The sequence below is a fragment of the Meleagris gallopavo genome, chromosome 1 (genome assembly GCF_905368555.1).
Source record: "Meleagris gallopavo chromosome 1, MGAL_WU_HG_1.1, whole genome shotgun sequence".
NCBI lineage: Eukaryota > Metazoa > Chordata > Aves > Galliformes > Phasianidae > Meleagris > Meleagris gallopavo.
In genome coordinates this window covers 35176382-35202618 of record NC_139404.1, presented here as the reverse complement: position 1 = coordinate 35202618, position 26237 = coordinate 35176382, and the positions used below count along the sequence as shown (strand labels likewise).

At 38.2% G+C, this 26237-nt stretch overlaps 1 protein-coding gene across 3 annotated transcripts in view; it reads right to left on the bottom strand.

The window, feature by feature from the left end:
- Nucleotides 1-652: 652 nt before the first annotated feature.
- Nucleotides 653-26237, bottom strand: part of MYRFL (myelin regulatory factor like) — a 43539-nt gene continuing 17954 nt past the window's right edge. For 2 of the 3 annotated variants that reach the window (XM_010708090.4, XM_085221177.1), the window contains exons 9-25: nucleotides 25709-25819; nucleotides 25075-25165; nucleotides 19937-20137; nucleotides 19441-19549; nucleotides 18831-18940; nucleotides 15996-16159; nucleotides 15340-15403; nucleotides 14109-14194; nucleotides 13318-13389; nucleotides 13160-13206; nucleotides 12902-13063; nucleotides 8644-8706; nucleotides 5342-5429; nucleotides 5041-5115; nucleotides 2958-3066; nucleotides 901-975; nucleotides 653-803 (exon numbers count right to left, since the gene is read on the bottom strand). In XM_010708090.4, the coding sequence (XP_010706392.1) occupies nucleotides 717-803; nucleotides 901-975; nucleotides 2958-3066; nucleotides 5041-5115; nucleotides 5342-5429; nucleotides 8644-8706; nucleotides 12902-13063; nucleotides 13160-13206; nucleotides 13318-13389; nucleotides 14109-14194; nucleotides 15340-15403; nucleotides 15996-16159; nucleotides 18831-18940; nucleotides 19441-19549; nucleotides 19937-20137; nucleotides 25075-25165; nucleotides 25709-25819 (1714 nt within the window). In that variant the 3' untranslated portion in view covers nucleotides 653-716. The remainder of the gene's footprint in view (nucleotides 804-900; nucleotides 976-2957; nucleotides 3067-5040; nucleotides 5116-5341; nucleotides 5430-8643; nucleotides 8707-12901; nucleotides 13064-13159; nucleotides 13207-13317; nucleotides 13390-14108; nucleotides 14195-15339; nucleotides 15404-15995; nucleotides 16160-18830; nucleotides 18941-19440; nucleotides 19550-19936; nucleotides 20138-25074; nucleotides 25166-25708; nucleotides 25820-26237) is intronic. The other variant, XM_085221174.1, reaches the window with a different exon arrangement.

The window sequence follows — 26237 nt, the reverse complement described above, 5'->3', positions numbered from 1 at the left end:
AGTAAGCAGTCCATTTCTGCTGTACAGTTTTAAAGAAAGGTTAACTGAAACGCATCTCATCCAAACAGCAGCAGCTTTGTTAAGTCACACAAGTGTAGCGGTAACGAGAGCCTACTTTCTGAGACGGAAATATTTACACACAGTGGAACCAAACTGCTGTTACTCAATTTACAGCATTTAATTTAGAGGACATTTGCATGGCGCTTCACTTCACCCTGGAAGTTTTGTTAAGTTCTGGAGAAGAAGTAGGTTTATGTACAAACAAAAGGCAGCAGGTACTAAGAGAACTTAAATTGCGGCGGGACAAAATTATGCCTTCTAACTGCACATAATATTTTATTATCTTACCATCTTCTGAAGGCTGGAGTATATCCCAGTTCAGCAGAGCTCCTACCCATTTGTTTTTGACTGCTGTATGTATACTATCATGCAACTGCACTAAGATGGATGGGATTATTTGTTTACACGTCATGTACTCTACTGCCTGATGACCTTTTAGAAACAGTTCCTGGAAATGTAGAGCTACAGTTGTTGTCAAAAATTTTCTTTTTCTTTTTCTTTTTTTTTTTTTTTAATTCAAAAGCAAAACAAACAAGAAAGTGGCATACAACTCAGTAAAATGCTTATAAAAATCCAGGGCCATACACAAGTCTCTTTTTCATATCAAGAACTTCATTATTTTTTTTTTTCCAAAGTACAGAGTGATCAGCAACATTTTAGTTACACTTCCGATAAAAATAGAAGTAGTAATCAGTAAAAAATATTCCAGCATAATAAGGATCTGTTGAGCAGCTTACAAGACCCTGCAGAAGAAAAACAAAAGAGATTCATACAGGATCTTCTTCTTTCAGCTCAAATGATATTTGTCTCTTGTTGTGATCCCATTTGAAAAAGGCTTACCGGTGCGGCTACACGGAAATAGTATGCGCTGTCATACAGCCTAGCGACTGGGAGAGTCCAAATATGCTGACGTCCCTAGATGATAAGTGAGAGAGAGATTAGATAACCTGATTTCACATGAAATTGCTGAGAAGAGTAGGCTCTGGAAACATTTCATTGATAAATGCAGTGCAAAATAATTACGATAACGAGACTTGATAGCCGCAGGCGGAGTATTTAAAGACAAAGTGCTGACTTTAAACCTTGCAAATCTGGGTTTCCTCTGATCAGCTCTGCATAGGATCTGACAGACATCTGGCTCCCAGCAGCTCTCAGCTGGCTCTGAGTAACTGTATAACTCTAGTTTTCCAAGCAAATCCCACAGCAAGTAGGGATTGTCCCTGATGTACCATGTGGCCCAAAAGCTTTGAAGCATAACAGCAGCAAATGGCAATTCTGCTGATTTTGAAACAGCAACATTAGCAGTCCTTGGAAGGCAGTGAAAATTCCTACACATATGCTAAAGATATGAGCAGCACTTTTACTCAGTGTTTCAAAAAAGTCTGAAGGAAAGATTTCACTTTTCGTTTGATTCCAGTGTCTTGCCAAGTATAACTGAAATAACAGATTTTGTATCTGAATTTTTTATGCTACATAGAATAAAATTCAATCTTCACCTCTTGTTGACCTAGTGATCCATTTAGGTACGCCCATGATAACTCATTTCCTCAGTTTCAAGTGTTTCCTTCATCTTTCCCTTCTTTCTGACACATTCTCTGTTGGAGATGGTGTGTTCACACGATAAGACTTATATATATATATTGCCTGGAGTCTAAATGATTGCCATCCTGCCCTTTTGTAGGTAATAAGCCTTCCAGTCCTTAGAAAAATCCTCTTGACAAAAATTATCCAACAGGCAGCATTTCTATTCCAAGTCACATCAAACTTAATGCACACTGCTGCTGGAGGCTAGTTAGCTTTAGTCTTTTGATGTAGATTTCAGGTTGACACAGAAAATCACTTTGACCACTTTTGGCAGTAAGCTTCAAGGATATTTCTGCATGGGAAAACTCTCTGGGACTGACTTAATTTCAAGGACTATTAGAATTACAGCTGACAGACCAAAACTTGGACAACTTATTTACTTCAGTCTGATGACTTTGCAGCAGTTGCAGAGAAGCCTGTAACTTTTTGTGAAGACATTTGAAAAGTTTATCAGAAAGTCAACATAAGGACAAACGTATCCCAAATGCTCTGATCTGTCAAAAAAAGTAATTTAAAACTAATTAAGAACTTATTGTGAATAGTACCATGAATCAGAAATCTAAAAGATTTCATCTTTACAGAGGTTTCTTCTACTACATTTAGGATAAGTGTTACTATCCTTGCTTCAGTCTTTCCCACTATTTTAGCCAGAACAAACATTTCCAAGCTATGTGGACAAATCTGAGAACCTGGTCACATGGAAGAGTCCTATACTTCTAGAGAACTGGAAGGGAGTTTAGGGTCTTCGTTAATTTACTGGAAACAATCGAAAGTTTGCAAGATCATCTCTCCCGGGAAAAGTTAAGATGTTTTAACTTTTATTCCCATCAATCAAGAGAATGACAGAAAACTGTTTTTGCATTTTCACTGAATAATTTTCCCTAGAGAGGTTTGCTGGTAAACTCCTGTTTGCACAGAATAAAGGGAAATACTACCAATATTTTTTTAGCAAATTCAAAGCTTAAAAATTGTACTTTGCTGCCCATAATGGAAAAGTACAGAAGATAAGAGGTTAGACGATTCTCTCCTAATACCCTGGGTGAAAAGTACTCCTGTTTCTTAACTACCTCTGGAGTTAAGATGAGTTAGACAGACAAGCAAGTGAAGATATGAAAGCTAATAAAATATTTAAGCACTGTATGGTTTCAGTAGCCAAAACCATCAGAAAACTGAATACTTTTTTTCTACATGAAGCTCAATTTTATATTCAGTATGGCACAGTACCTCCATGAAAGAGATAAAAAAACAAGCGTGTGGTGGGCAGCGTGTAAAGTTGATTCCTGTAAGCCAGAGTACTGTTTAAAGAACATTACCTGTGTGGTTTCTTGGAAATTTTTCCCACTGTTTCGGCTTGAAGAATAATAGGAGCAATAATTTCCAAATGTGATTTTGCAGAGAAATATTATTAATGGTTCTGTTGTGCTTCAAGAAAGAGAAAAACAAGGATCTATCTCATCACTCTTAAACAGAGGAATCATAAATATAATACAATATAATCACAGGTAAACATTCCAAAGAATTGAATTCTGGAGAAATAAAGCGAAGGACCTTACTTCATTGGTTCATACAAAGGAACCTGAGCCACCAACCTCTAAACTTGTCCCACTCCCTCCTACGAAGGGAGGAAGCTTTGTATTTGGAAACCTGGGTGGTCTTTGCAGCTGTTAAGATAAATTTAGAAATGTACACTAAACTTCCTCAAACTTCAAGCACATTCATACCAGAAGCTATCATATATGACTTTTTGTACAAATTAATGGTTATGACATGCCTGAATTGCACAACTTATGTCATCTACAGGCATCACACACCTATGTCAAAGAGTGCTCTGGCACCTAAACACAACAGCAGACAATTTTATGAAAAACAAACATTAGAAAAGCCTTAAGTTAGGGATCTATATAAATAACTTCCATTTGTCCCTGTACACATGCAAATATATCATGAAAAGAAGTAAAAGTCTCCTTGTCTGGGTATACAGCGTTAAACAGAATTTCATTCATAATTCTTCAAGAGCAAAGACCCTATAGCCATATCTTCTCCAAACTATCCCTAGAGATTGCACAGCATTTCCTATCTTACCAGATGCATCCAGAACAAAGGTACTCTGGAGATCCAAAGGAATACAGATATGGCAATGGCTAGCAGCAAAATAAAAGCAGAAGGTGCGGAAAAGTTGGCATGACTATTTACAGTTTTTGCAGTGGGGAGCAATGAATTCACATACGGCATACCCTCTGTCCTAGAGGGACGGTCAGTATTATGTGTTAGTTTCATTTAATTTTACTCTGTGGGCATAAAAGTTTCCCAAATTTGTAGGTATTCACAGTATTTTACAGTACTGAGACACAGCAGTAATCTAGTAAACTAGTCTTGTTTGTTTTTTGTTGGTTTTATGTTGTTGTTCAGTTTGTAGCTATTTTTATTGAAGGCATATATTGGAAAAACTCATCCCCAAACTCAAAAACCAATATCCAAAATAAATTCAGCAACTGCTTCAGTGAAACTCTGAGAATCACGTATTAATCCCTACATGAGAGTGTTGTGTTATTAGTTTATAATGGCATACACCCAACAGACAGATGCTCAGCTGTTGTATGAAACAAGCAGTTGCTTCGGGACTTCCATTGTATCCCAAAATCAAAAAGCTGGGCCTAAAGGCCATACATAACTTTATAGAGCACTATTTTGAAGACAAGGGAATCATGAAGTGTCATCAAGCAGTCTTTGGCAGCTGTTCTGGCTATCAACGACCTTTATCAGAGATGATCCCCAAAAGAAAGGATTTGTTATTACTGGGAGAACATGATGAAGCCAGATATATATTTGAAGTGAAAATAACTGCTTAGAGGTAAGCCTGCTACTTTTTCCTGCTATAAATTGTAATGTTACGCATTGCCAAAGATTCCTGCACAAGAATTCCCTTTTGCAGGGCTTAGCACAACAGGCAAAAAGACAGTCTTAGTCCCAAAGACCCTTCATGTTTAGAAAAGGTGTTCACATAAGTTGTTTTTGTATGTTCTTAATAATATTTCTCTACATTTAAAACAAACAAACAAAAATAACCTCAAATTCCGATGCCAAAGACCACATCCATGATGATGTATTAGTACATGTCTGCTCAAATGATTATTAGATTCAACCTGAAGATTACTGGATTTTAATACCTACATCAATGGATGAAATTGTCCTTAAACTGAGATTGGCACTGGGCCTGTATTGCAGCAGAGGATCAACCCAAGAGTCTACAAGAAGGATTTGCCTGCGCATAGATTTGTCCCACTTCTCTGAGTATGGACAAATTAGTGCCACAATAGAAATAATGCAAGAATTACTGTCAAAAACAAACTACTATCTCGTAATATTATCGTGTATATTATCCTTAATTATACTTACTTGATTTCCAGTGAGATTTCTACATTTATGGGTGAGTACTTGCTAATGGGAATAATACAGCTGTAATTTCCAGACCTGAAAAAGGTGACATTAGTGCACATAGTATTTCAAAATAGATGGTATATTTGAAAAAAACATGGAAATATTATTTAAATTTGAAAAAGGAAAGTTACTTAAAGGTAGGAAAAAAATGCGTGGACACAAGAGGAAACAACAGTGAGAAGTAGCCAGCCAGACAGTCATGCCACCTTAATTGTATTCTATCCCAGTATAATGAAGCATAATAAAATAATTTACTTACCTGCATTGTAGATTTTTACTACAGTAGCGACTGTCAATTAGTTGCTGTGTTTCCAAAATCTGGATGGATCTGATCGTTGTATCAATCCCTGAAGATATAAGAAAAATAATGCTTTCTTCTTGTTTTGTTTTGTTTTTCCCAAAAATCTTAGATAAAACCATAGTAAAATTGCAGTTAATGCAACTGCAGAAGTTGCTACAGGTCTAAATCAGCTTTTAGTAAAAAGACTTTGGTTGATTGCCTTCATTCTACAGTTACAGAGGAGAAAAAAAAAAATGCTTGTTGCATTCTCAAAGACATATCCATGTACGTAATACTGCAATACTTTCTTTTGAGCAGACAACGAAGGCTATTTTGATGAAAGTCCAAGTAGGATAGAAACACAGTGCGCTGATTTCAGCTGGGATAGAATGAATTTTCTTTCTTGTAGATCATAGAAGTGTAGAATCAGAATTGAGTTGGAAGAGACCTTCAAAGATCATCTAGTCCAACTCCCCTGCAATGAGAAGGGACACCCACACCTAGATCAGGCTACTCAGAGACTGGTCCAGCCTGACCTTGAGCCCTCCTTTAGATATTGAAAGGTCACTCTCAGGTCTCTCGGAGCCTTCTCTTCTCCTAACTGAACAGCCCCAGCTCTCTCAGCCTCTCATAAGGAGGTGTTCCATCCCTTGGATCATTTCCGTGGCCCTCTTCTGGACACACTCCAACAGGTCCACATCTCTCCAGTACTGAGAACTCCACATCTGGATGCAGCACTCCAGGTGAGGTCTCACCAATGCAGAGTAGAGAGGGGAAGGATCACCTCCCTTGATCTGCTGATCATGCTTCTATTGATGCAGCCCATGATGCAGATCGCTTTCCTGGCCACATTCAAGGCCACATTCCTGGCTCTGTGATGGTATGTGTTGTGTTTTGGATTTAAAATGAGAATTATTTAGAATGAGAATAATACTGATAATTCACTGATATTTTAGTTGACGTTGATCAGTGTTTACACAGAGTCAAGGACATTTCAGCGTTTCCGGGTGCCCCGTCAGCAAGGATACTGCAGGGGATACAATGAGCTGGGAGGGGACAGAACCAGGGCAGCTGACCCAACTGGCCAAAGAGATGTTCCGTACCATGCGGTATCATGCTGAACGAGGTAACTGGAAGAAATCAACTAGGAGGGCTGCTTCTGCTCAGAAATTGGCTGGCCATGGGTCAGTGATGATGGTGAGCAACTACTTTATGCATCACTTGTTTTGTATATTCTGTCATTACAATTATCGTCACCCTTCCTTTTCTGTGCTATTCAATTCTACCTCAGCCCACAAGTTTCACCTTTTTTCTGATTCTCTCTCCCATTCCACTTGGAGTAATTGAGCAAACAGCTGCACAGTGCTGAGCTGAAGCTGGATTTAACTACAGCAGTCCTCTCGGTGCCCCATGTTGGCAATAAGAAGAACTAAAAGCAGCACTAGCAAGATTGATAACTTCATAACTACATCCTGAATTTGGCAGAAGTTTACAGTTCAATAAATGGGAACATGGAATAAAAACCTCTATCAAAAAAAGAATCACATTCTGGAATTAGCTCAACATCTTATATATAAACAGATGTATATAAATTGAGTTTATGCATATGCACATATATGTAATATTTTTTTGGGCAACACAGAATGCAGTTAGATGTTTAGATCCTGGTAATTGAAAACACTAGTTTCTAGAGGGGAAAGAGACCTTCAAAGCACAGCTGGTGCACTGATTACCAGGAAAGATAAGGAAAGAACTGATTATCAGAGTGATTTTGCTCCTTGCCAGGGTGGATCAAGTTCCCCTGCTTGCCACAGACTTCCTCTGACACCTTGGGCCAGCACCTCTTAGTTATGGTGAGCTACAATGACATGGCTTTTCCCTGAAGCAGATCAGCCCTGTGGAGAGTTCAGGGCAAGAACCAACACGCTGACACAGCTGCACAGCTTCTGCTTTCAGATCTGGCTTTGGAGTAACTGCACTGATTTGCATCCAACAAAGCTTACTTGCTCTGGATACACCTATAGCATCCCATCAGTGTACGTGCATGATTAGGCAACAACTCAGACCTTATGCCAGCCTACTTCAGTCTTTCTTGAGATCCATAAACAGAAGGGAATGAATTGGTTTAATTCCACAAAGTAGACTGAGATTCACACTGCCAGTAGGATGGGGAAAACCCAGGTGGGGATGCAGTGAGTGAGCTGCCAGCAGATAGCTACACTCTGGCTCTTCCCTGAAGTACAGAGGTGCTGATATCTTACATGTGACAGTGTTGTGCGGGAAACATGTAGAGGACATGTTTCAGCAGGTCCAAGCCTGTTTTCCACACTGAACACTGACAGTGAACACTACAGAGGAAGTTGATGATTAAAGGCTGATGTGTGAGTATACCTACTCAACTTCCAACATGCACATTTCCACATAGATGAACACTGAGTACGTTCATCCCAAAGAACTAGTGTGGAAGAACATTTCCCTCTGACGCAGCGCCTCACTAAAATATATATCATAGCAATGCCACAGAGTTTGAGTTATGTAGCCACTGTAAACAACTTAGAAGGGGAATCATTTTTCCAAGATCATCCCAATTGGAATACACCCAAGCTACAAGCAGAACCTGTGTTCTGTTACTCATATGACTCTATGTACCAACCTGCTTTAAGTTCATGTCTGTATACAGATATTTTACTGTGCGAGTATTCCCCAGTCTTTAATCAAACATTTTTATACAACCAAACAAGCAAACAAAATACCACTTGAAACAGAGCTTCCACATGATTAGAAAAGTCTAGAAAAGACTTCTGCTCATGTGGAACGACTGGGATGGTCCCCTTCAGCAGCTGAAGTTGACCTAGCTTCCTGTAGCTCATCCGGGCCAACCTCAAACATTTCCTTTACACTCTGTCATGTTTTTTCTGCCACAGTCATATGCTTAAGCATTTTGCTGTGTAGGAGTTAGCACTACCTATCACCTTACAAGATTTCAACTCATGAAGAAAAAGTAACTTGTCATTTTACTGCATCTGAAGCCAAGTAGTAGATCTCATTGAAGAAGGCAGCCAGAATGTCTACAAAAACCTACTGAAGATGTAAGAATTGCAATAAGAAAATTAAAATCAACTTCAGATATTTAACAGATTCCTAAACTCTAATTTTCTGTAACAACCAGTAATAATTTTAACTTCTCCAAATTCCAGCAGTATAATTCCAATCCTAAAGGCAGCCTTTCAAATTTGTACAATTACACATTTCAACAGTTTTTTTTTTAAAAAAGGACTTACAGTCAGTTCCAAGATCAGGTCTCCCGTCAGTATTTCCTCCAACAAACACGTCACATTTGTTTCCTGTGAGAGGAGTATTTACAAATGTCCTCCAAGTTAGCCTTTCATGTTATAACAATAAAATATGGATACAAATCCCCAAGACATTTTTGTCAATTATCTCTCAGATAAAGGCATTTATAACCAAAAGGAGAAACCTTTAAAATGCAAACCACCTCTACTAAGAAGACATTTATAGACAAAAGATGTCTGTAGATTACAAGAAACAGTTTTCTGAAATTTTGCAGGATATCTCAGATATTTCACCAAAAAAAAAAAAAAAAAAATAGCCTAACAGAAAATATTTCATCCCACACTGAGAATATCACCAGTAATTATAATAAAAAGACAAAGTGAAAGGTAACATCCAGCCAAGCACTTCAGCACAAATCTGGTCATAAAGCAACTCTTTCTTATTAGTGAGAAAATGTGGAAGTAGGCATCTGCCACGCAGAGGTGGGCGAGGAATAACTTTGCTTTCTGAAGTTGAGATGTAAGATGCTGAGGACTGACCCAAGACATGGTGCTTCAAACACAGTGGGATGTGTCATTTAACTAAAGAAACTAACACATAACTCTAACAATATCATCACCACAGTCATGGTATGTCACCACTGTAATTTCTAACACTGAATAGGCTTGGAAATTTTGGTTGTTGAATTTTCTTTTGCTCTATTCATTTTCTCAGCATGCAGCACTTATCCAGAAAAGTGAACTTTAAAGTATTGTTTGAATAACCATTGCAGAGTACAATCTGAGGAGAGCAAAAGGCCTTTCAAGCCCATGGAAGATGGTTTAAATCTGTTCTTATGCTTTTCTGCTAATTGCCAGCCAAATATCTGTCCAGAGAAATGTCACCAATAAATTGGCACTGAGAAATGTGGACCTTGCCTAAAATAATATGCTTCATCAAATACCATTTCATTTGGACAAAAAAAGGAATCATGCATTAATAGAATACTGAAATACTCCATTTCTATGTTTTCCAAAGGAAACATTCTGATTTAGAGTGACTGTTTAGAACAGAAGTCCCTATTTCACTATATAAAATCTGCTTTCAAAAATTAAGGGTCAAAATGCATCATTTCCATGAGACTGAAACAAAACAGCTGCATTGACCTTAGTGTTCGCTTATTTATTCCAGATTTTGGCTTCTGTTTTATTTCAGTACTGGGAAATAAGAATATCCAGAGATTTCCAGCATTTCTCTGTTTTGCTATGAATCGGCGTTACTGCTGCTAGTTATTCTTTGCATCCATTTTCTATTTACCTGTTCCTCATACAGATTTGCCAGTTTCACCAACTTAGATGGAAAGTGCTGCATTTAGAAGTCATCTACTATCTGGTGTGTTAGCAATGCACTGAATGTTCCCTCATGTTTTGCATTTTCATTAACTGCAAACCATTCTGTAGGAAAACCTATTGGTAAAAGCAATAGATTATTCACTGAAAGAAAGATGTTTTCCCCGTAGGTATAATACTTCAGCTATGCAAGTGCTGGCAGGAATACTCATTACGTACTCTGAATTACTAAACATTTAATATTGTGATTTCTTGTCTGGCAGATTGTGGAAGAAGGCATTAAGTGGGTAGCAGAAAATTGTATAAAACTAGGAAGAAAACAGATTTTCTTAACTGAGATTTCAACAATTTAAACTGAGTCAATTACAGTGTAGATTTTTTTCATATATAGAACTCCAGTTGCTAGTCCACTACATCAGGAACTACTGAAAAAAAACACTGAAGAGTTCAGTAAATGGTTATATGCTTCTGCTCTATCCCCAACAGTAACTCAGATGTCTTTCTCAAAGGTCCATGTGGGGTGGGAGGTTCCACTTTTATTCACTAACAAATACAGAAGTATGGGTATGACTAGAATGAAATGATAACAACCTCACTGTCCAGACATGATTCACATAAACTTACCAAATAAACCTGATATACTTTTTTTTTCCTTTTTTCTCCCTCCCCCCCCCCCAAATCCTTTCTGGTTTTAATTCACATGAGATGGAATAATCTGTAAGCAGTATGGAAAAGAAATGGTGATGATTTCATGTACAGCACCTTGCTAGGAATCTGCAACTAGTATCTGAGGGTGAAATGCATGAACTGACTGAAATCCACCTGGAACACTCAGTAAGCATTTAATGTGAGGGGAGAGACATTAAGAAGGAACAGTACTCCAAGGGAAAGTAAGAACAGCCTCTGGTTACCAGAGACACAACACAAATGGGCAAGCAATGAGTATTACTGGAATGGAAGCAGTTGGTAGAAAGGCCCAGATGCCAAAGAGTATTCATACTTTGCATTTCCACTAAAGTCAGCAGAAATTAGAAAGCCTAAATCTTTCAGAGAATCCAGTTCTTATGATAAATAAAGTATCAGGAAACAACGTCATATTAAGGTAGGCTACACAAAGATGTCCTGAATTTTTGCTTAATAAATTTTGTCTTGCTTATAAATGCTTTCTAGCTGAGCAACCTAACAGCTGCCTTCTCAACAAATTTGGGAAGTTAGAAAGTAGGATCTGCAACGGACGTGCCCAATAGTAGTCTTCACTCTCAGAATTCAGAATTTCATATGGCAGAACAATAAAAGGTCTATTGAATATGCACTCCTAAGTTAGCATGTAATTCAAATAGTTTTAGTTTTCCATGAAACAGACCTATTAGTTGATTATAAAACATCCACATTTTATCTTGATTATTCCCCATACTTAATGTTCAGCTTTTTCTTTTTCTTTTTTTTTTTTATTTATTTATTTTGCTTTTCATTTATTTTGGCTACAGCTACATCAAGCAGCTTGTTGGTTTTCCTTCTGTTTAGATTCCATATTGACATTCTTCTGTCTGGGGATAAATTCAGCTTCATTAAACTTGGGCAGCTCTGAAATCTTTCAGTAGCTTGTGTACTGTGTTGATTTTTCACTCTTGGATCTACACTTAATGCTATTTGGAGCATAAGACCTTGAGAATGTAATGCTTTATGTTTATTCTTATCTTCTCTTTCCACCTAATATCAAAAGCAGCCAGCTGGGGATAGAAGGTTTTCATATTTCATTTTCATCTGTCTACAGTTCCCTCATTTGTAAATGAGATTAACATCTTTTTAATTAATCAACACTCTTTCGGGCTTCAGACTAATACAAATCACTTTAATATATGACCTCTTGAAAGCGTTGTACTGAACTATATCTGCCCCAGGGCTTACTGTGGCATTAATCACAAGAATAGCAAGGATCACTAACACAGAGCTCGTCTGCAGACAACAGCACTTTGCAGTATAAAAAATGGCCATTGAGTGAACCTCACTGAAGCAGTTCACTGAGGCAAGAGTTTCACAGCAAGTGGCAATGCCTGTCCTTGTAGAAACTTGTGCTTCAGAGGCCGAACTGTCTGTCCCCAGTTTCACCTCAACTCATCAACTGTGGTTGATGCAAGAATTTTTGCCAAGACCAAGAAAGGAGAAGTACAAATACTGAGTTTAATAAGACTAACACTTACTTCTTCACATTTGCAATGTTAAGGTCTGTGTCTGAGGAATACAGATTGGCACAGAACTCTGTGTATAATCTCTTTCTTATAAATGTCTTAAAAGTTGTAAGCAATGCACCTACTCATATATTACACACATAATATCTGGTAGACAATATCTGAAGGAGAATTCATTCCAGTAAAAGTAATTTATTTCATAGAGCTCTGCCTTCAAATAATATTCCTCTACTCGAAATCACTGCCTGAATGATCAGTTATAACTGGAAGTTTTATGTTTTCTGGCAGTTGAATTTCTGTTTCTGCCCACAGAACAGATGCAGTATGACCACACTGTGACACTATTAAGTGCTTTGGGTTTTGTTTTAAAACTGTACATTCACCCTTCACTATGCTCAATGAATTCCTGGCCAACTGTAGCCAAAGGTTAATTAAAGGGATTAGTGACTTTCTGCTTCACATCAAATCCTTTACTGCAAATGGCCAGGAAGAACAGTGACATCTAACAAAACATTTTAGGACCCAGAATTCTTGAAGGTAACCAGGCCAGAGATTTCAAAAAATACTCACAGCAGTGATTATTAGTTCTATCAGCAGTTTTGAAACTCTCTCGAGTAGGCCCTATCTCAGGTAGCTAACTACTTTCAAATATTCCTGCTTCTTCCCTCACTCTTTTCCTATAATCTGTATTGAAATAGCTAAAAACAGAAATTCATATTTCAACTTACGTGTCTCCCCTGAATTGGTTTCCTCATAACTTCGATATTTGACCACTGCTTGATGAATTGGACAACAATAAACCTTGTCACAAGGCAAAAGATCACAGAAGTTCACTTCAGGAATCCCGTTGATGGTTTGTGTGCTCTGAGAAATTGTGCTTTCCTGTAATGCTAAAGAAAATATGACATAATTCTCACTAGTGCTACGTGTCTATTGGAATTTATAACAGCCTTTTATTTGCATGCAGATTGGCAAAGATACAGTACCTGCTGTAGTGGTAGAGGGAAAGAGTACAACAGAACTTGAGGTATTGCTGATGGAGAAAAAGAAAAACAACTCATTAAGAAATGGTCCTCACAGTTCTGGACCAAAATAGATTGGTCCACAATCCAATATTAATTCTAGCACTTGTTCAACTACTTGCCTGGAAACAACATGTTTCTCAAGATATTTGTCATGGATGCTAAGTATATAAAGGGTCGATATCGTCAAAGCACTGTAAAAAGAGAATTTTTCTGTAAATTCACATCAATCTTCTAAGTGACACAGTGATAACACCTTGCCCAAATGAAGTAATGAAAGGGTTAACTAGCCAATTACTTCCCGTTTAGGGAGGGGAAAATCTCACTGAATTAAATATTTTTTAGATTAAGTACTTGGGTACAGATAAATTCAAAACAAAATATGGTCATTTTTTCCATTGCAAATAGAATCAAAACCTCAGTTCAAGATACATGGAGAGATTGTGAGCCACAGCTTTGAAACAGAAAATGGCAATCTCAATGTCCCAAGTAAAGTTTTCTTTCTAAGAATCCGATGTCAGAAGTTAAATTTTCAGAGTGACAGAACTGCCCATCACAGTGGGATGGGTAGTTTAATTTCACACATCAGAAGTTGTAATTAGGCAGAGAACAATTGCATAAAATACACAGAGCATCACAAGTCTGGCTTTGGACCTGTAGCACGAGCCACTGAGATGCATTCAAGGTGCATCACACATTTTTACATGGACAGTGATTAGTTGTACACACAGACCACACTTTCCTAAAACAACTTCAACCTTGACATATTACCATGCATGTTCACTATTAATTTTAATATATTGTGTTCTTTAATGGGAAGAGTGATAGGAAAAGAATCACATTTTTCTTTCTGATGAAACTATTAAAAAGGGGGAAGGGAGAAACAAGGCAACTGTTGATAATTAGTTGTTACCATAGTGCCATAACAGCAACCAAAGCTAATATAGTCACCCGGAAAATCTTCCTGGAGCAAGACCCGTTCCTCTTCGATATACAAACCTAAAAAAAGCAGGTTTGATCAGGTAAAGAAATAAAGAAATAATGCACTAGTCTGACTTTAATTTAATTTCTTTTTCTTTCAGAGGGATCATATGCACCATTCTTAAATGGTGGCCAACTTCTAAAGCAAAACACTTGAGTAATGACAGGCTCTCTAAAAGCATGAATGTGCTGCACACTGTGGATAGTCTGGGAACACAAACATTACACAGAAAGAAAGAATAGATAAAAATGACAGCTCCTTCTCTTTTCCTGCTGCCATTTTTCATGTTCCACAAGAAAAATTGTGTGGAAAAATTAAATGAGAAACTCTGTAAGCAGTGGCCACATCTAAACAATGAGCAGCTTTCAGTGTATGTTTAGACCTCATTAAACCAGGGCTGGTGTAAATGCAAAAGAAAGGTACTTTTCAAGCAAGTAGAATGAGCTTAGGTCATAGAGTATTTGATTGTTCTTATAGATCTAAGAACATTCAACCTATTATTTTCTCTCGTGCTTTGGCACTGTCAAAGCAAGACAGGAAAATGCGCACCGAATCAGCTTAAAAAAGGACCTAGCATCCTAGGAAGACTGTCCTGAAAAAGATCAACTGATATTCCCTAACTCATTCAGTCCCTATTAAAATGGCTCTCTTCATTCTGTCTCAGGACTGGCAACTTACAGTCATGTAGCAATAGGAAAGACATCCTATTGCTTCAGGTTTTCTTTACCACCTGAAAGATAGTATTAACCAGTAAAAATAGGAGATGCAAACAACAAGCCACAGAGAAAGACTCAACCAAGAAACTAAGCTGAGAAAGAATGATCACTGTACATACTCATAAACTGCAACTGCATCATTTTCATGTAAGGCTGCGCTGCATCATGTAAGCTCACCAACTAGCTCAGCAATTCTTTCCTGATGGTTTCCTCCTGCACACCAATATGGATCTGCCCCATACACACAAAGCATAGGCAAGAAGTAGAAGTGTCTCATACATCTTCTCTATCTCAGTATAGGGAGCTTTTGAGCTTCTAGAATGATGCTAAATAATTCTAGCTAAGGGATTTTATTATATTTCTAGAAGCACAAAATCTTTCATCTGTAATTCAGCACATACAAAAACTCTCTTGTAGGCATCTTTCACATATTTAGTGTCACTCACCTTGCTGGATTTTAGCTGGACTGATTTTCTCGATGGCAAGAGACTAGTGACTCGACTACACCTGCTGTAAGAGACAAAACCTCTTTGACATTCAAATGCTTCAGCAAGCAGTAAATGAAAAAAAAAAAAAAGTGACATTTTTCACAGGGTGTCAACGTCGCTTGCTTTGCAATTGTAACATTTAAAAAGAGAAAAGCAGAAAAATCATCAGATTCATTTTCAGGAACAAAAGCATCCAGTTAACTCATTGAGATGTGTGTTATTAGATGCTACATTTGATTTCAAAGAAAAGTGGTTTAGAAATAAGAAATGATCATCACTTTCACTGAAGCGGTAATGAAGATATTTTATTGCAGAAGAGGCTCTGCAGACCTCTCTCAGCACTAATTTCTAAGTTGCAGGCTGTAACTGGACAGAATCTATCTCTGATTTACACAACTGAAGCAGCTACAGAAATGACTGCAATTTAACTGCCATTTCACGTATTAACTGTGTAAGTGATTTAAAACACAAGAATTCTGCAATTTTTTGCCCAGCTTTATTGCTTGAAAAGAGCTGAACTCAACTGTCAAGCAAAATCAGTTTTCATTTCTACCACAGAGACTATTTTGTTAATTTCTGTGACAACTATCAGAGAATGTTCCATACTGAGGTACCTGACTGTGCTCCTTTCACTGACTGTTGACTTTAAACTGCTTAACCGTTTCAGCCTGGCCAGTTTTCTGTTCCACTGTTCCAATTCTTCTATTCTGACTTCAAGGTTGTTGGTTAGTTTGCAAAGCTGTTTTACTGCACCTACATTTTCCATGAAGATCTGATCCTAAGAAGCAAAATGGGCAAAATAATGACAAAAGCAGGTACAGTACATTCATCAATTAGACGCAACAAGCAGTAATACATGCAGAATTCACCTATGGAAGGACACACTGAATACTTAAAATGCAAACACAATTTAAGCAACTGTAAATGGGAGGTCACTTTGACTATAAAACCCATTTGCTAGATTGAAAAATTGCTTGTACTCAATTTGCAGTAAATTGAAAATGAGGACTTACCAAAAAATTTGAAACTAAAGGATTTTGTAGACTAAGGATTTAAACTATATTTTGAATTCATACAGTGCTGAATTTTAAATACTAAAGCTGTCAAAGCAGGACTTTGCTATTTGATTTGTAGCGTTAGAGCTGAGCATTGATTTCAGAAACCCCCAACAGAATGCCCATCCAACCATTTACCTTCAGGATAGACAAGCCAGGCTCTTTCCACATATAATATGAATTATATAGAAACAGTAAGACAGGGAAAGATCCAAACCAGAAGGTTAAGCTGTGATGCTCAGATACTGCCTTCTCCTCTTTTGGATGCCACCTTAAACAAAGCTATTACTGGCAGTTAATGTTGCTAACTGTCCCAGCCTATTTCAGCCATAGAGCAGTAAGGCAAAATTAGTTTTGCCTGTTGCCTTGTAAATACCTCACACACCTTTCACAGAATCACAGAATCACAGAATTGTTGGGGTTGGAAGGGACCTCTAGAGATCATCGAGACCAACCCCCCTGCCAAAGCAGGTTCCCTACACCAGGTCGCACAGGTAGGCGTCCGGGCGAGACTTGAATATCTCCAGAGAAGGAGACTCCACAACCTCCCTGGGCAGCCTGTTCCAGTGCTCCGTCACCCTCACCGTGAAGAAGTTCTTACGCACATTCGTGCGAAACTTCCTATGCTGCAGCTTATGTCCGTTTCCCCTCGTCCTGTCTCCACGTACCACTGAAAAGAGACTGGCCTCACCGCTATGGCTGCCACACCTCAGATATTTATAAACCTGGATCAGGTCTCCTTTCTTTTTAAGGTGACTACATTCTGCAAAAACAGACGGTATTTTGTATAAACAAAACCAGATCACAGGTATCTCAGCGGTAAGTTGCAAACTTCTCCTCTGATAGATGACCTTAGCAAACAGCCTGTTAATAAAAGAGTGAGTTCAAAATAACCTTCTGTGCACAGAACTGTGAAATCAATCCTACAAGTCAGTCACCCTCATGTCAATGGTACACAGAAGTCATTCATTCCATTCTCTTCAAATCAGGCATGAATTTATTCTGTGTGGCTTCAGGTAGCCAAGAAAATGGCTCACCCCTAAAAAATGAAGGTATACTTTATTTTGAGAAAAACAAACAAACAAACAGAAAGGACTGATTAGAGTTTTACTGACTCACTGATGACAAAAATATTCAGCACTGTGAGGTTAAAGAGAAAAGAATAATTCTTCTCCCAAAACATCAAATTTCCACACCATTAAGATATTTCCCTAGAATGTAACAGAGCCCAGTCCAAACATGTAATGCAGTGAATCAGTTTTACAGAGTTTGACAGCTCTCCACAGGTAACTAAGGCACTACTCACTAGCGAGTACCTTGCTTATTTTGAACAAAAATTGGAATGCAAGGTAACAAAGTTCAAGGCCTCATCATATGCCTGACTGTAAGCAAAGAGACAAAAAGCACTGTTATACACATGTACTTTTGTTACTGAAGAGACTGAGATATTCAGATGATGGAAGCTCCGGGTACTTAGTGCAGATATTCTATCTGAGACATTAGATAACCCAAAGTTCTACATTCAGTTTACATCTCGAGGTGTTAATTGGAGCTCTTTCTCATTCCCCTGCCCCCCCCTACATCAAGGTCACAGAACTGAATATTCACGTTCTGCCACAGCTGTTAGGAGAAAGAAGAGAAAGCAAAGATGGCACTGCAGTAATTTACCCAGCCTTGTTGAAACAGCAGCAAATCATAGAATGGCTTGGGTTGGAAGTGACCTGAAAGACCATCTAGTTCCAATGCCTTTCTGGGGGCAGGGCTGATACCCACTAGATCAGGTGGACCAGAGTCCCATCCAACCTGGCTTTGAACAGCTCCAAGGATGGGGCAACCACTTCTCTGGGCAACCTGTGCTAGTGCCTCACCACCCTCTGAGTAAAGAAATTCCACACACCTAACATAAATCTCCCCACTTTTAGTTTCAATTTATTTCCCTTTGTCCTATCACTATCAAATCATGTAAAATGTCTAATCCTAGTTCTTTTCTATAAGGATCTATAAATCAGCTATGAAGGCTGCAAATTTTCTAATCTTCCTTTCAGTGCTCTCTCCAAAAAGCCCTTCTCCTCACTTGCTCTGGAGTCCAATCCTTTGGACCAATGCTATGAAAATGCTATCCACATTTTTCAGCAAATTTAAAGTTTTTTGTATGTTCTCTGCTATTGTATGATTTATTATTACGATGATGTTTTAATGCATGTAACTACTTTCTGTTTTAAAAAGATTCAAATGTTTACTAACGCCTGATGGTTCCATTTTTTTCAATAACATGACACAAACTGGTCTTGTGCAGGCTGACCTCTTTGTATAAAGAACTGCATGTATTCATAGCACCACACATGAAAGGAACAGTCTAAAAACACATCCCCACTTTCTTGTTCCAGACCATACCTTGTCAACCATGAGGAAGTTTTCTATTTTTTCGCCGTTATTAAAAGCGACATCTCCAGCTTCTCTAACAGCCTGAGGTAAAAGTTCCTTCACTTCCTGTGCTATTATTCCTGTTCACAAGATAACAGAAATAAAGTCAGGAAGTGCAGTGACATACCACTGATCATGACTGTGTGTTTAAATTGAGTTGTCCGTCCTACAAGCTGCAAATAGGGCCAAACATATTCTAGAATATATCTACAGTGGGAAAATCCATGAAAATCACATTTTTTCTATTCTAAGGTTAAAAAAAAAAAAAAAAGAAGAAGAAGAAAAAGAAACCTTTAAAATTTCTTTCCCATTTTTCTGTCATAAAAACAAAATTGTTTCTGATTTTGTACTTCACTCTTGTTACACCTCTGGAAAAATTATCACCTGTCTTTAATGATTGAAATAGCAGCTGGAAAAACACCAGAAATGCTTAGTTTAGGCACTTCTAACTCACAAGAGAAACACAGAAAAGTAAGCAATTGTAGTATTCCAGAAATTAGGATGAAATTTTAAAAGGCAATAAGGCACAATGACCAACAGTGGATGTAACTGAAAACTGGTAACAGAACTGACTGAATACCTGTTTCATGAGTATTTTCTATTCCCATAACAGATGCAAATTCAGGCTTGTAGTTGTACTCCACCAGCCTCATTTGTGTTATTCTTTTCAACTGCTCATTTGTATCGACCTAGTTGGACAAATACCAAGATTAATATGTTGAAGCACCAAGAATAGTAGTGGCCTTTAGGACTTCACTGACATAGCAACAAGCCTGATACGATCGTTTAGCCAATCTCAGCATCAAACAATATGAACAGTGTTCCCATTCCACATTAGCAGAGTGCTATTTGTATTTGTATTGCCAGCTATCCTTCAGTCTAAAAACTGACATTTGCAGATACCCCCAGCTTCTACAGACAGGCTCCCAAAGGCCACTGGTCATGGCTCTACTGAATCTCCTTAGGCCAGAATTTCAGCACACTCAAGTTAAAGGCACTGCTTCATGTATCAGAACAATATCCATAAACATGCTGTGGTGCAAATACAAAAGCCTTAAGTACTCCATAGCCCTCACCTCCCGGATATTCTCTTTTGCTCTGCTGTCAGATGGATGCATGACTCTGCCCATAACTTTTGCATTTCCACAGACAACCAGTGCTTCGTCTGGTGCATCTGTGTTAATTCCTACTCGACCGTGACAGACTACTGTCTCTGGAACTTGTCCTCGCTGCCACAACACATCACTGTCGTTCTCAAACTGCCCTGGGTTAGATGCCTGCAAGAAAAAATATATATTTAAAAATACAATATAGCATAGATGTAGTATTGCTGCATTCCACTGGAATTTGAAATAACTAATCTTTAATGTTTAAATTGTATTCATGAGGGTTTTTTTAACACATCAACATAAAAAAAACAGAGTGGAGTCAGTTTCTGCTCATACAGCACTTGCTTTGTCCCCTGAGTTCTTTTTTATTACCACAGTAAGCTAAATCATCAATGTTTAAAGCTTTTCAAATTTTAACACAACGTAGCCTCCCTTGATTTCACAAACATATTCAGCATGTACTGTGTTGAATAGATCAGAGATGATCTTGCTTGAATTCACAGGACCCATAGAATAGATGCTCCAAACCATAAACATCACATATTGCAGATTTCCACAAATAACCCTTGAAAACAAGTAAGTGGAAAAAAGAAGTCCAACTACATTAATTAAATGGCAAATTACAAACTTAACTGTAAATCATCTTTGGAAAGGGATTGTTTTGTTCTCTGTTAACACTGCTCCAAGCACAGAGGAGCCTTGCTCCTGAACAGAAATACTGAGACAAGAAGCAAAAAGGGAGGCAGGAAGAGGTAGTGAGGTCACTACCCCTACCCACTGCCTTTTCACAAGCATCAAAACATCTGCTGGTGAGCCATGATCATGGAGGAGATTGGTTTTTATAGGGCTTAGATTTTCTTTTTGGGTCCATTCTATTTCCTGCAGTTGTATTGCAGCAACGTCACAGAGACAATCACATAGCCAGAACTGAAGGAACGGAGAACTGTGGCTCAGGGGGAGAGAGGCATCCAAAACCTGCCCCAGGGCTTCAGCTTGATGTACATTTCTTTTGACAGTAGGACCAGTGTATGCAGCCCACTCCTGACCACCCCCACTTGTGAGCCCCCAGCTGATACCCTGACATAGAACAGGATGGGGGAGCCAACCTGACTTAAAATTAATCAAGCAAAAAGAATTAGATTTATTTTTAACACCGATCCATCCCCATTCCAGTTCATTGCAGGACCCCAGAAAAACAGTTGTGCCAGCATGACTGAGGAGGAGTGTGGCAACAAGAGCAAGAGGCTTGATAGGAACAAAAACGGGTCAAGCACTGATCGTTCAATGCTGTCCCAAAATGAAATGTGCCTAAAACCAATGGCCCAGGAGATACGTCTTGTGGGCATTTTTACAATAAAATACACACACGCACAAAAAGTCTAAATCAAAAGTCTTTTGACATTTTGAGCAAAGTAAGTCTTACTAATATGCCACAAAAAGAAAATGGAATGATGAGATATTTTTTAATTATTTGTAATTTGGGGTTGGTAGAAAACAAGGCTTAATGAAACAGGCGGGAACAAAATCGCTTTCCAGTAGAAATTCCTGCAAGTTACAGCTATCAAATGAATTTTGCTTTCATTCAGAAACTGAGCTACTAAAGTGTAAATTACATTCAAACCCTGTTTGCTAGGCTCTACAGACCTGCAAAGTCTCTATAAACAGCAGTTCCTGGAGAGGACACCATCTGGAAACACAAATCATGACAACTATCCAGTTAACCAATTGCCATTTTCAGTGACGGATCCGAAAGTAAATGTATTCAAAAATTCTCTAAAATGCTCCATAATGTTCAAAAGGAATTCACATTAGAAATTTTGTGTTGAAGAACGAGCATCTTTCAAAGAACACACACACAAAAATTGTGTATAATTAGAAAAAGCATTTGTTTTCAATAATTAATTTTGTTGATTTATTTACTCCTTTTATTTTTAATGCTGAACTCACTCTTTCAAATTTGAGCCTGACTGGGGGATGATTGCAACAAGAAATTTGGGTGTATTTAAAGAAGTCCCAGGTTTTCTCAAGCCTTTGACATCTACAATGCACCGTTTTGTGCACTTGTCACTGTTTGCCTGAATTAGAGCATGATCTGATATGCCTGATAACCACTATTCAGATGGTAGTTACATTATGTTATGTTTCAGGATATAAAGGGCCAGAACAGGAACCACTTTCTAAAGCAGTGCATTTGTAGAGCTGTGCTCCTTTAAGGGAACCACTGGCTAGCTTAGGATCCACTGAAATCCTTTCAGATGTCTGGAAAACCAATTTTTTTTTTTTTATACTCTCCAGCTTTCCTGTTGACATTTTCACCGCTTTAAATCACAACCAGTGCTTTTCTTTCTGCTTTTCTGCCTTATTTTTCTTTGGCTGGAATAGTGGGCAGGTTTGCCATATCTCATTCACAGTTTTTCTTTTAAAAAACTCTGTTCATCATCAAAGAAGCATTCTTCACTGAAATTTCAATAGAATCTAACATTAAAAATTGGAAAAGAATGTACATTTCTAAATCTTAGTCCAAAATATTTATCATAGAAATAAAAAGAATCCCAAGAAGGAATCAAATTCAATGGCTTTCCCACATTAGCAGGGAGACAACATTTGTAACGATGCCAAATACAGAAAAATTCAGAGGAGAGCACTACTGTAGAAATTAATGAACAAAAAAAAATAAAATAATAACAAAAAAAAAAAACATACAGAAGCAATACAAACACAATGTGTCAGTGCACTGAAATGGAAGAACACACAGCAGCGGCCAGAATGACAAAACTCTTTACCATACTATTGAAACTTCTAACTTTGCTTTCAAAGCTCTCTCGAAGCTCCACTCACAAAGGGCTCTAGGCTTTATCACTCTCCAAAACCTAACCGTGGGTCCAGGAATGAGTTTTGTGGCACAAGAGGATATATAGGCATGGCTCAGACAAAAAAGCAGCCAATAGTGAAATGGTTTGAAATTCTTAATCTTCCTTCAGCAGCCCCTGTGCAACACTACACATCCTGGGCATATGCACTTTCTTTCCAGACCCTAGCCCTAAACCAGACTGTAATCCTAAACCTAGGCAGATAAACTGCCACCAAAACTCATCATGAACAATATACTCAGAAAAAAAAGCTACTAAGACTGAAAGACACCTTAAGAACTCATCTTTCTACAGAAGCCCCTTCCCACTTCAACAGATGCAAGAGCTCTTGGTCTTACTAGACTCTAAGACAAAATTCAAAGCCTATTACTAGCCATAACCAAAACCCCAGAAATGCTCCATGACCCCAACAAGAACCTCCATGACGGGCCCAAGTAGAAAGGTTTTCTGGACAGCAATATTCTGATGGCACTCATATTCCTTTCCTAGCCCCTAGGACTACAATTTTGCCTCAGTCAAAGCCCTAAAAATAATCTCCACACTAAAATTAAACATTATCCAAGATAGTGCCCAGATCAGATGTGAAATTTAATCTACAAATCACAGTAAAAAAGAGTGAGAACTGAAAGGTTTTAGCAGTCCTCACCTTCCCCTTGCAGCTCCATTGTACTCAATCACACCAGGGCTCTGCACTGTTACCACTCAACTAACCTAATCTTAACTGTAGGTAAATCTACATATTGTCCAGATCTGACACAGAATACTACCTTTGGCTAACATGAAAAATGGGCTAGGACTGAAAGCTTTTGGCAGACCTCATCTTCTCTTTGCAAGCCCTTTTCAGCCCAACTAATAGTGGAGCTCTGGACATTTTCTCTCAGCAAAACCTAAGCCTAAACCTAAAACAAACCCTAGTCCTACTCCTAGGAAGCACCTGGGTGCAACACGAACACTCACCTAACACTCACAAGGAAAACAGGCCAGAAATGAAATCTCTGGGGAACCCGTACCAATCTTTCACAGCACCAGTAGAATCCAACTCAGAATGGGGCTGTGGGCTTCCTCTTTCAGCAAACTGTAACACAAACCTGAGAAAGTGCCCTGGTCCAACGAAGAATCCTATCAATGGCTCACATAGAAAAAAAGACAGGTTTTTGCAGCCTTCACCTTTTCTTTCCTTTTCTTTCCTTTTCTTTTCTTTCTTTTTCCTTTTCCGCCCAAATCACCCTAGGTAGGCTTTCTCCCTTTACAAATCCTAACCCTAACACTAGTGACTAGGTTCAACACAGACCTGCACCTAACACCACCGCACAAAAGGGGCTGGGACTGAAAGCATTTAGAAGCCCTTACGTTCCCTTTGCAGTGCCATTAAAACCCCATTCACAACGGAGCTCTGTGCTTCCTCTCTCAACAAACCCCAGACCTAACCCTGGATGGGGCCCAGATCCAATACAGATTCCCACGTACAACTCACATGAAAAAGGGACCAGGAATAAATGTTTTGGAACCCCTAATCTTCTGTTTGCAGGGTTTTCTCACACTAAGGTATGCTAGAGCTCCGTGGTACCTCAGTTTTCAAACCTTAACCCCATCTTTAGTCAGTGCTCAGGGACAACACAGACTCCTCAGATATGGCTCACACAAAAGAAAAAGAACCTGAAAGCAGCCCATGTATTCAGTTGCATCTCTTCACTTTATTTCTCTCTCTAAAATCCAACTGGAACCTTAATCCAAACTGTTGGGAGAAGCTTAATTCCTGCATGGCTTTTAGATTCCTTGCACAGCCCCTCCATAGCTCCTGTTACATTATAGCTATGACTTTTTAATCTTTTCCAAGCCTAAATGAAGGCTAAGGTTGAATATTAAAAGGATAATTTTTTTGATCCCCTTATCCATATAAAGGTAAAAAACAATGAGAGAGAAATGTTCCCTGTTACTGTTTTGAAACGTGTGCTACAACAACCAACTTAATTAAGAGCTCATAAGCACAGCCAAGTGCCAGCAATAGGTCTTAACCTTCCAAGAGCTATTTGTCCTTCTTTGCTTTCCCTACTTCTAACATTTCACAATCCTGGTAATTACAAGGTAGCAATGTATTCATATCATATGCAACTAATATTTTTTTTCTGGATAATTTTTATTTTTATAATAAATATAATTTTTATGCCCAAGGATCTCTCCCAACAATTTACTGTCAAAACAGTAAATGTGAAAGCAATATATGTTTCTACCTACCCTTACAATGATCTTTTCAGAGATATTTGCAGACAGCAAGTAGAATTGGTCCTGAGAGACAGCATACAGTCCAACCACCAGCATGAAGTATCTAATTTGAAATTGATTTAATGGAGAAAAAAAATTGAAATAAGACTTTGTCACAGAGGGAAATGAAGTGTTTTAAATATAATTTCTATTACTGATACATAAAAAGATAGCCAGAATGTTTTTAAAACTTATTTGTAATATGAAAGAGAATACGAAAGAGAATTTTTTTCTTCCACTCTCAAACATTACACTCTTTCAATTCCCCAAACCACTGAAAAGGAACAAAGATGGTATTAAGTGAAATATTTAAGTAAGGATTGGGCTTGTTTTTTGTCTTCTTTATTATGTAAGGCAACTTTCTAGCAATGTTTTCCTGAAATGATCTTTAACCATGAGGATAAGGCATTCCCCTTTTTTGTTTCTTAATTCTCACACCATTCTGTGACTCTAGAAGAGAGGCCTTAAAGCAGATACCCAGTATCAAAGAGGATAAAAGCAATGAACCACAAGACTCGGCAACATGCAGATCCACAAACTTAAGCTCCATGGTAGAGTGGATGTTCTTTCCACTTCCCACACTCTGGCCAATCAGCTACAACAATACCTTTGGTCAGGATTAGGTTTTCCCTTTTTTCTCATATTATTTGCTGTTGTTTCACTGAAATGCAGCCTTCCCAGTGTCACTTTAGTTATCTGATCCCCTGGCAGATCAACTCTAAACAGGAAAAGAAACAAGATCGGGGAAATAAGTGTTTGGAGATCTACTTGGCTCTACACAGATTTTTTCAAACTCATTAAAACAGCCTTAAAAGAAACTGACAAATGAAAAAAACAACAAGGGAGCTCCAGTAAAAATGCAGCAAGCCTGGTTTTGTGAACATGCATTAAAATCACAATGATTATATCAATGATATAAACAGAGAAATTGTTCTTATTAGTAAGAATCATTGTTTCTTGGTCTGTTTGTACACTGTCTTGAACACAATAAAACTATACGAAAAATGTCTTTACAGAAAGGGTTGTTATGCACTGAATAGGCTCCCCAGGGAGGTGGTTGAGTCACCATCCCTGAATGTGTTTAAAAACCGTTTGGATGTGGTGCTCAGGGACGTGATTTAGCAGAGGGTTTTTTA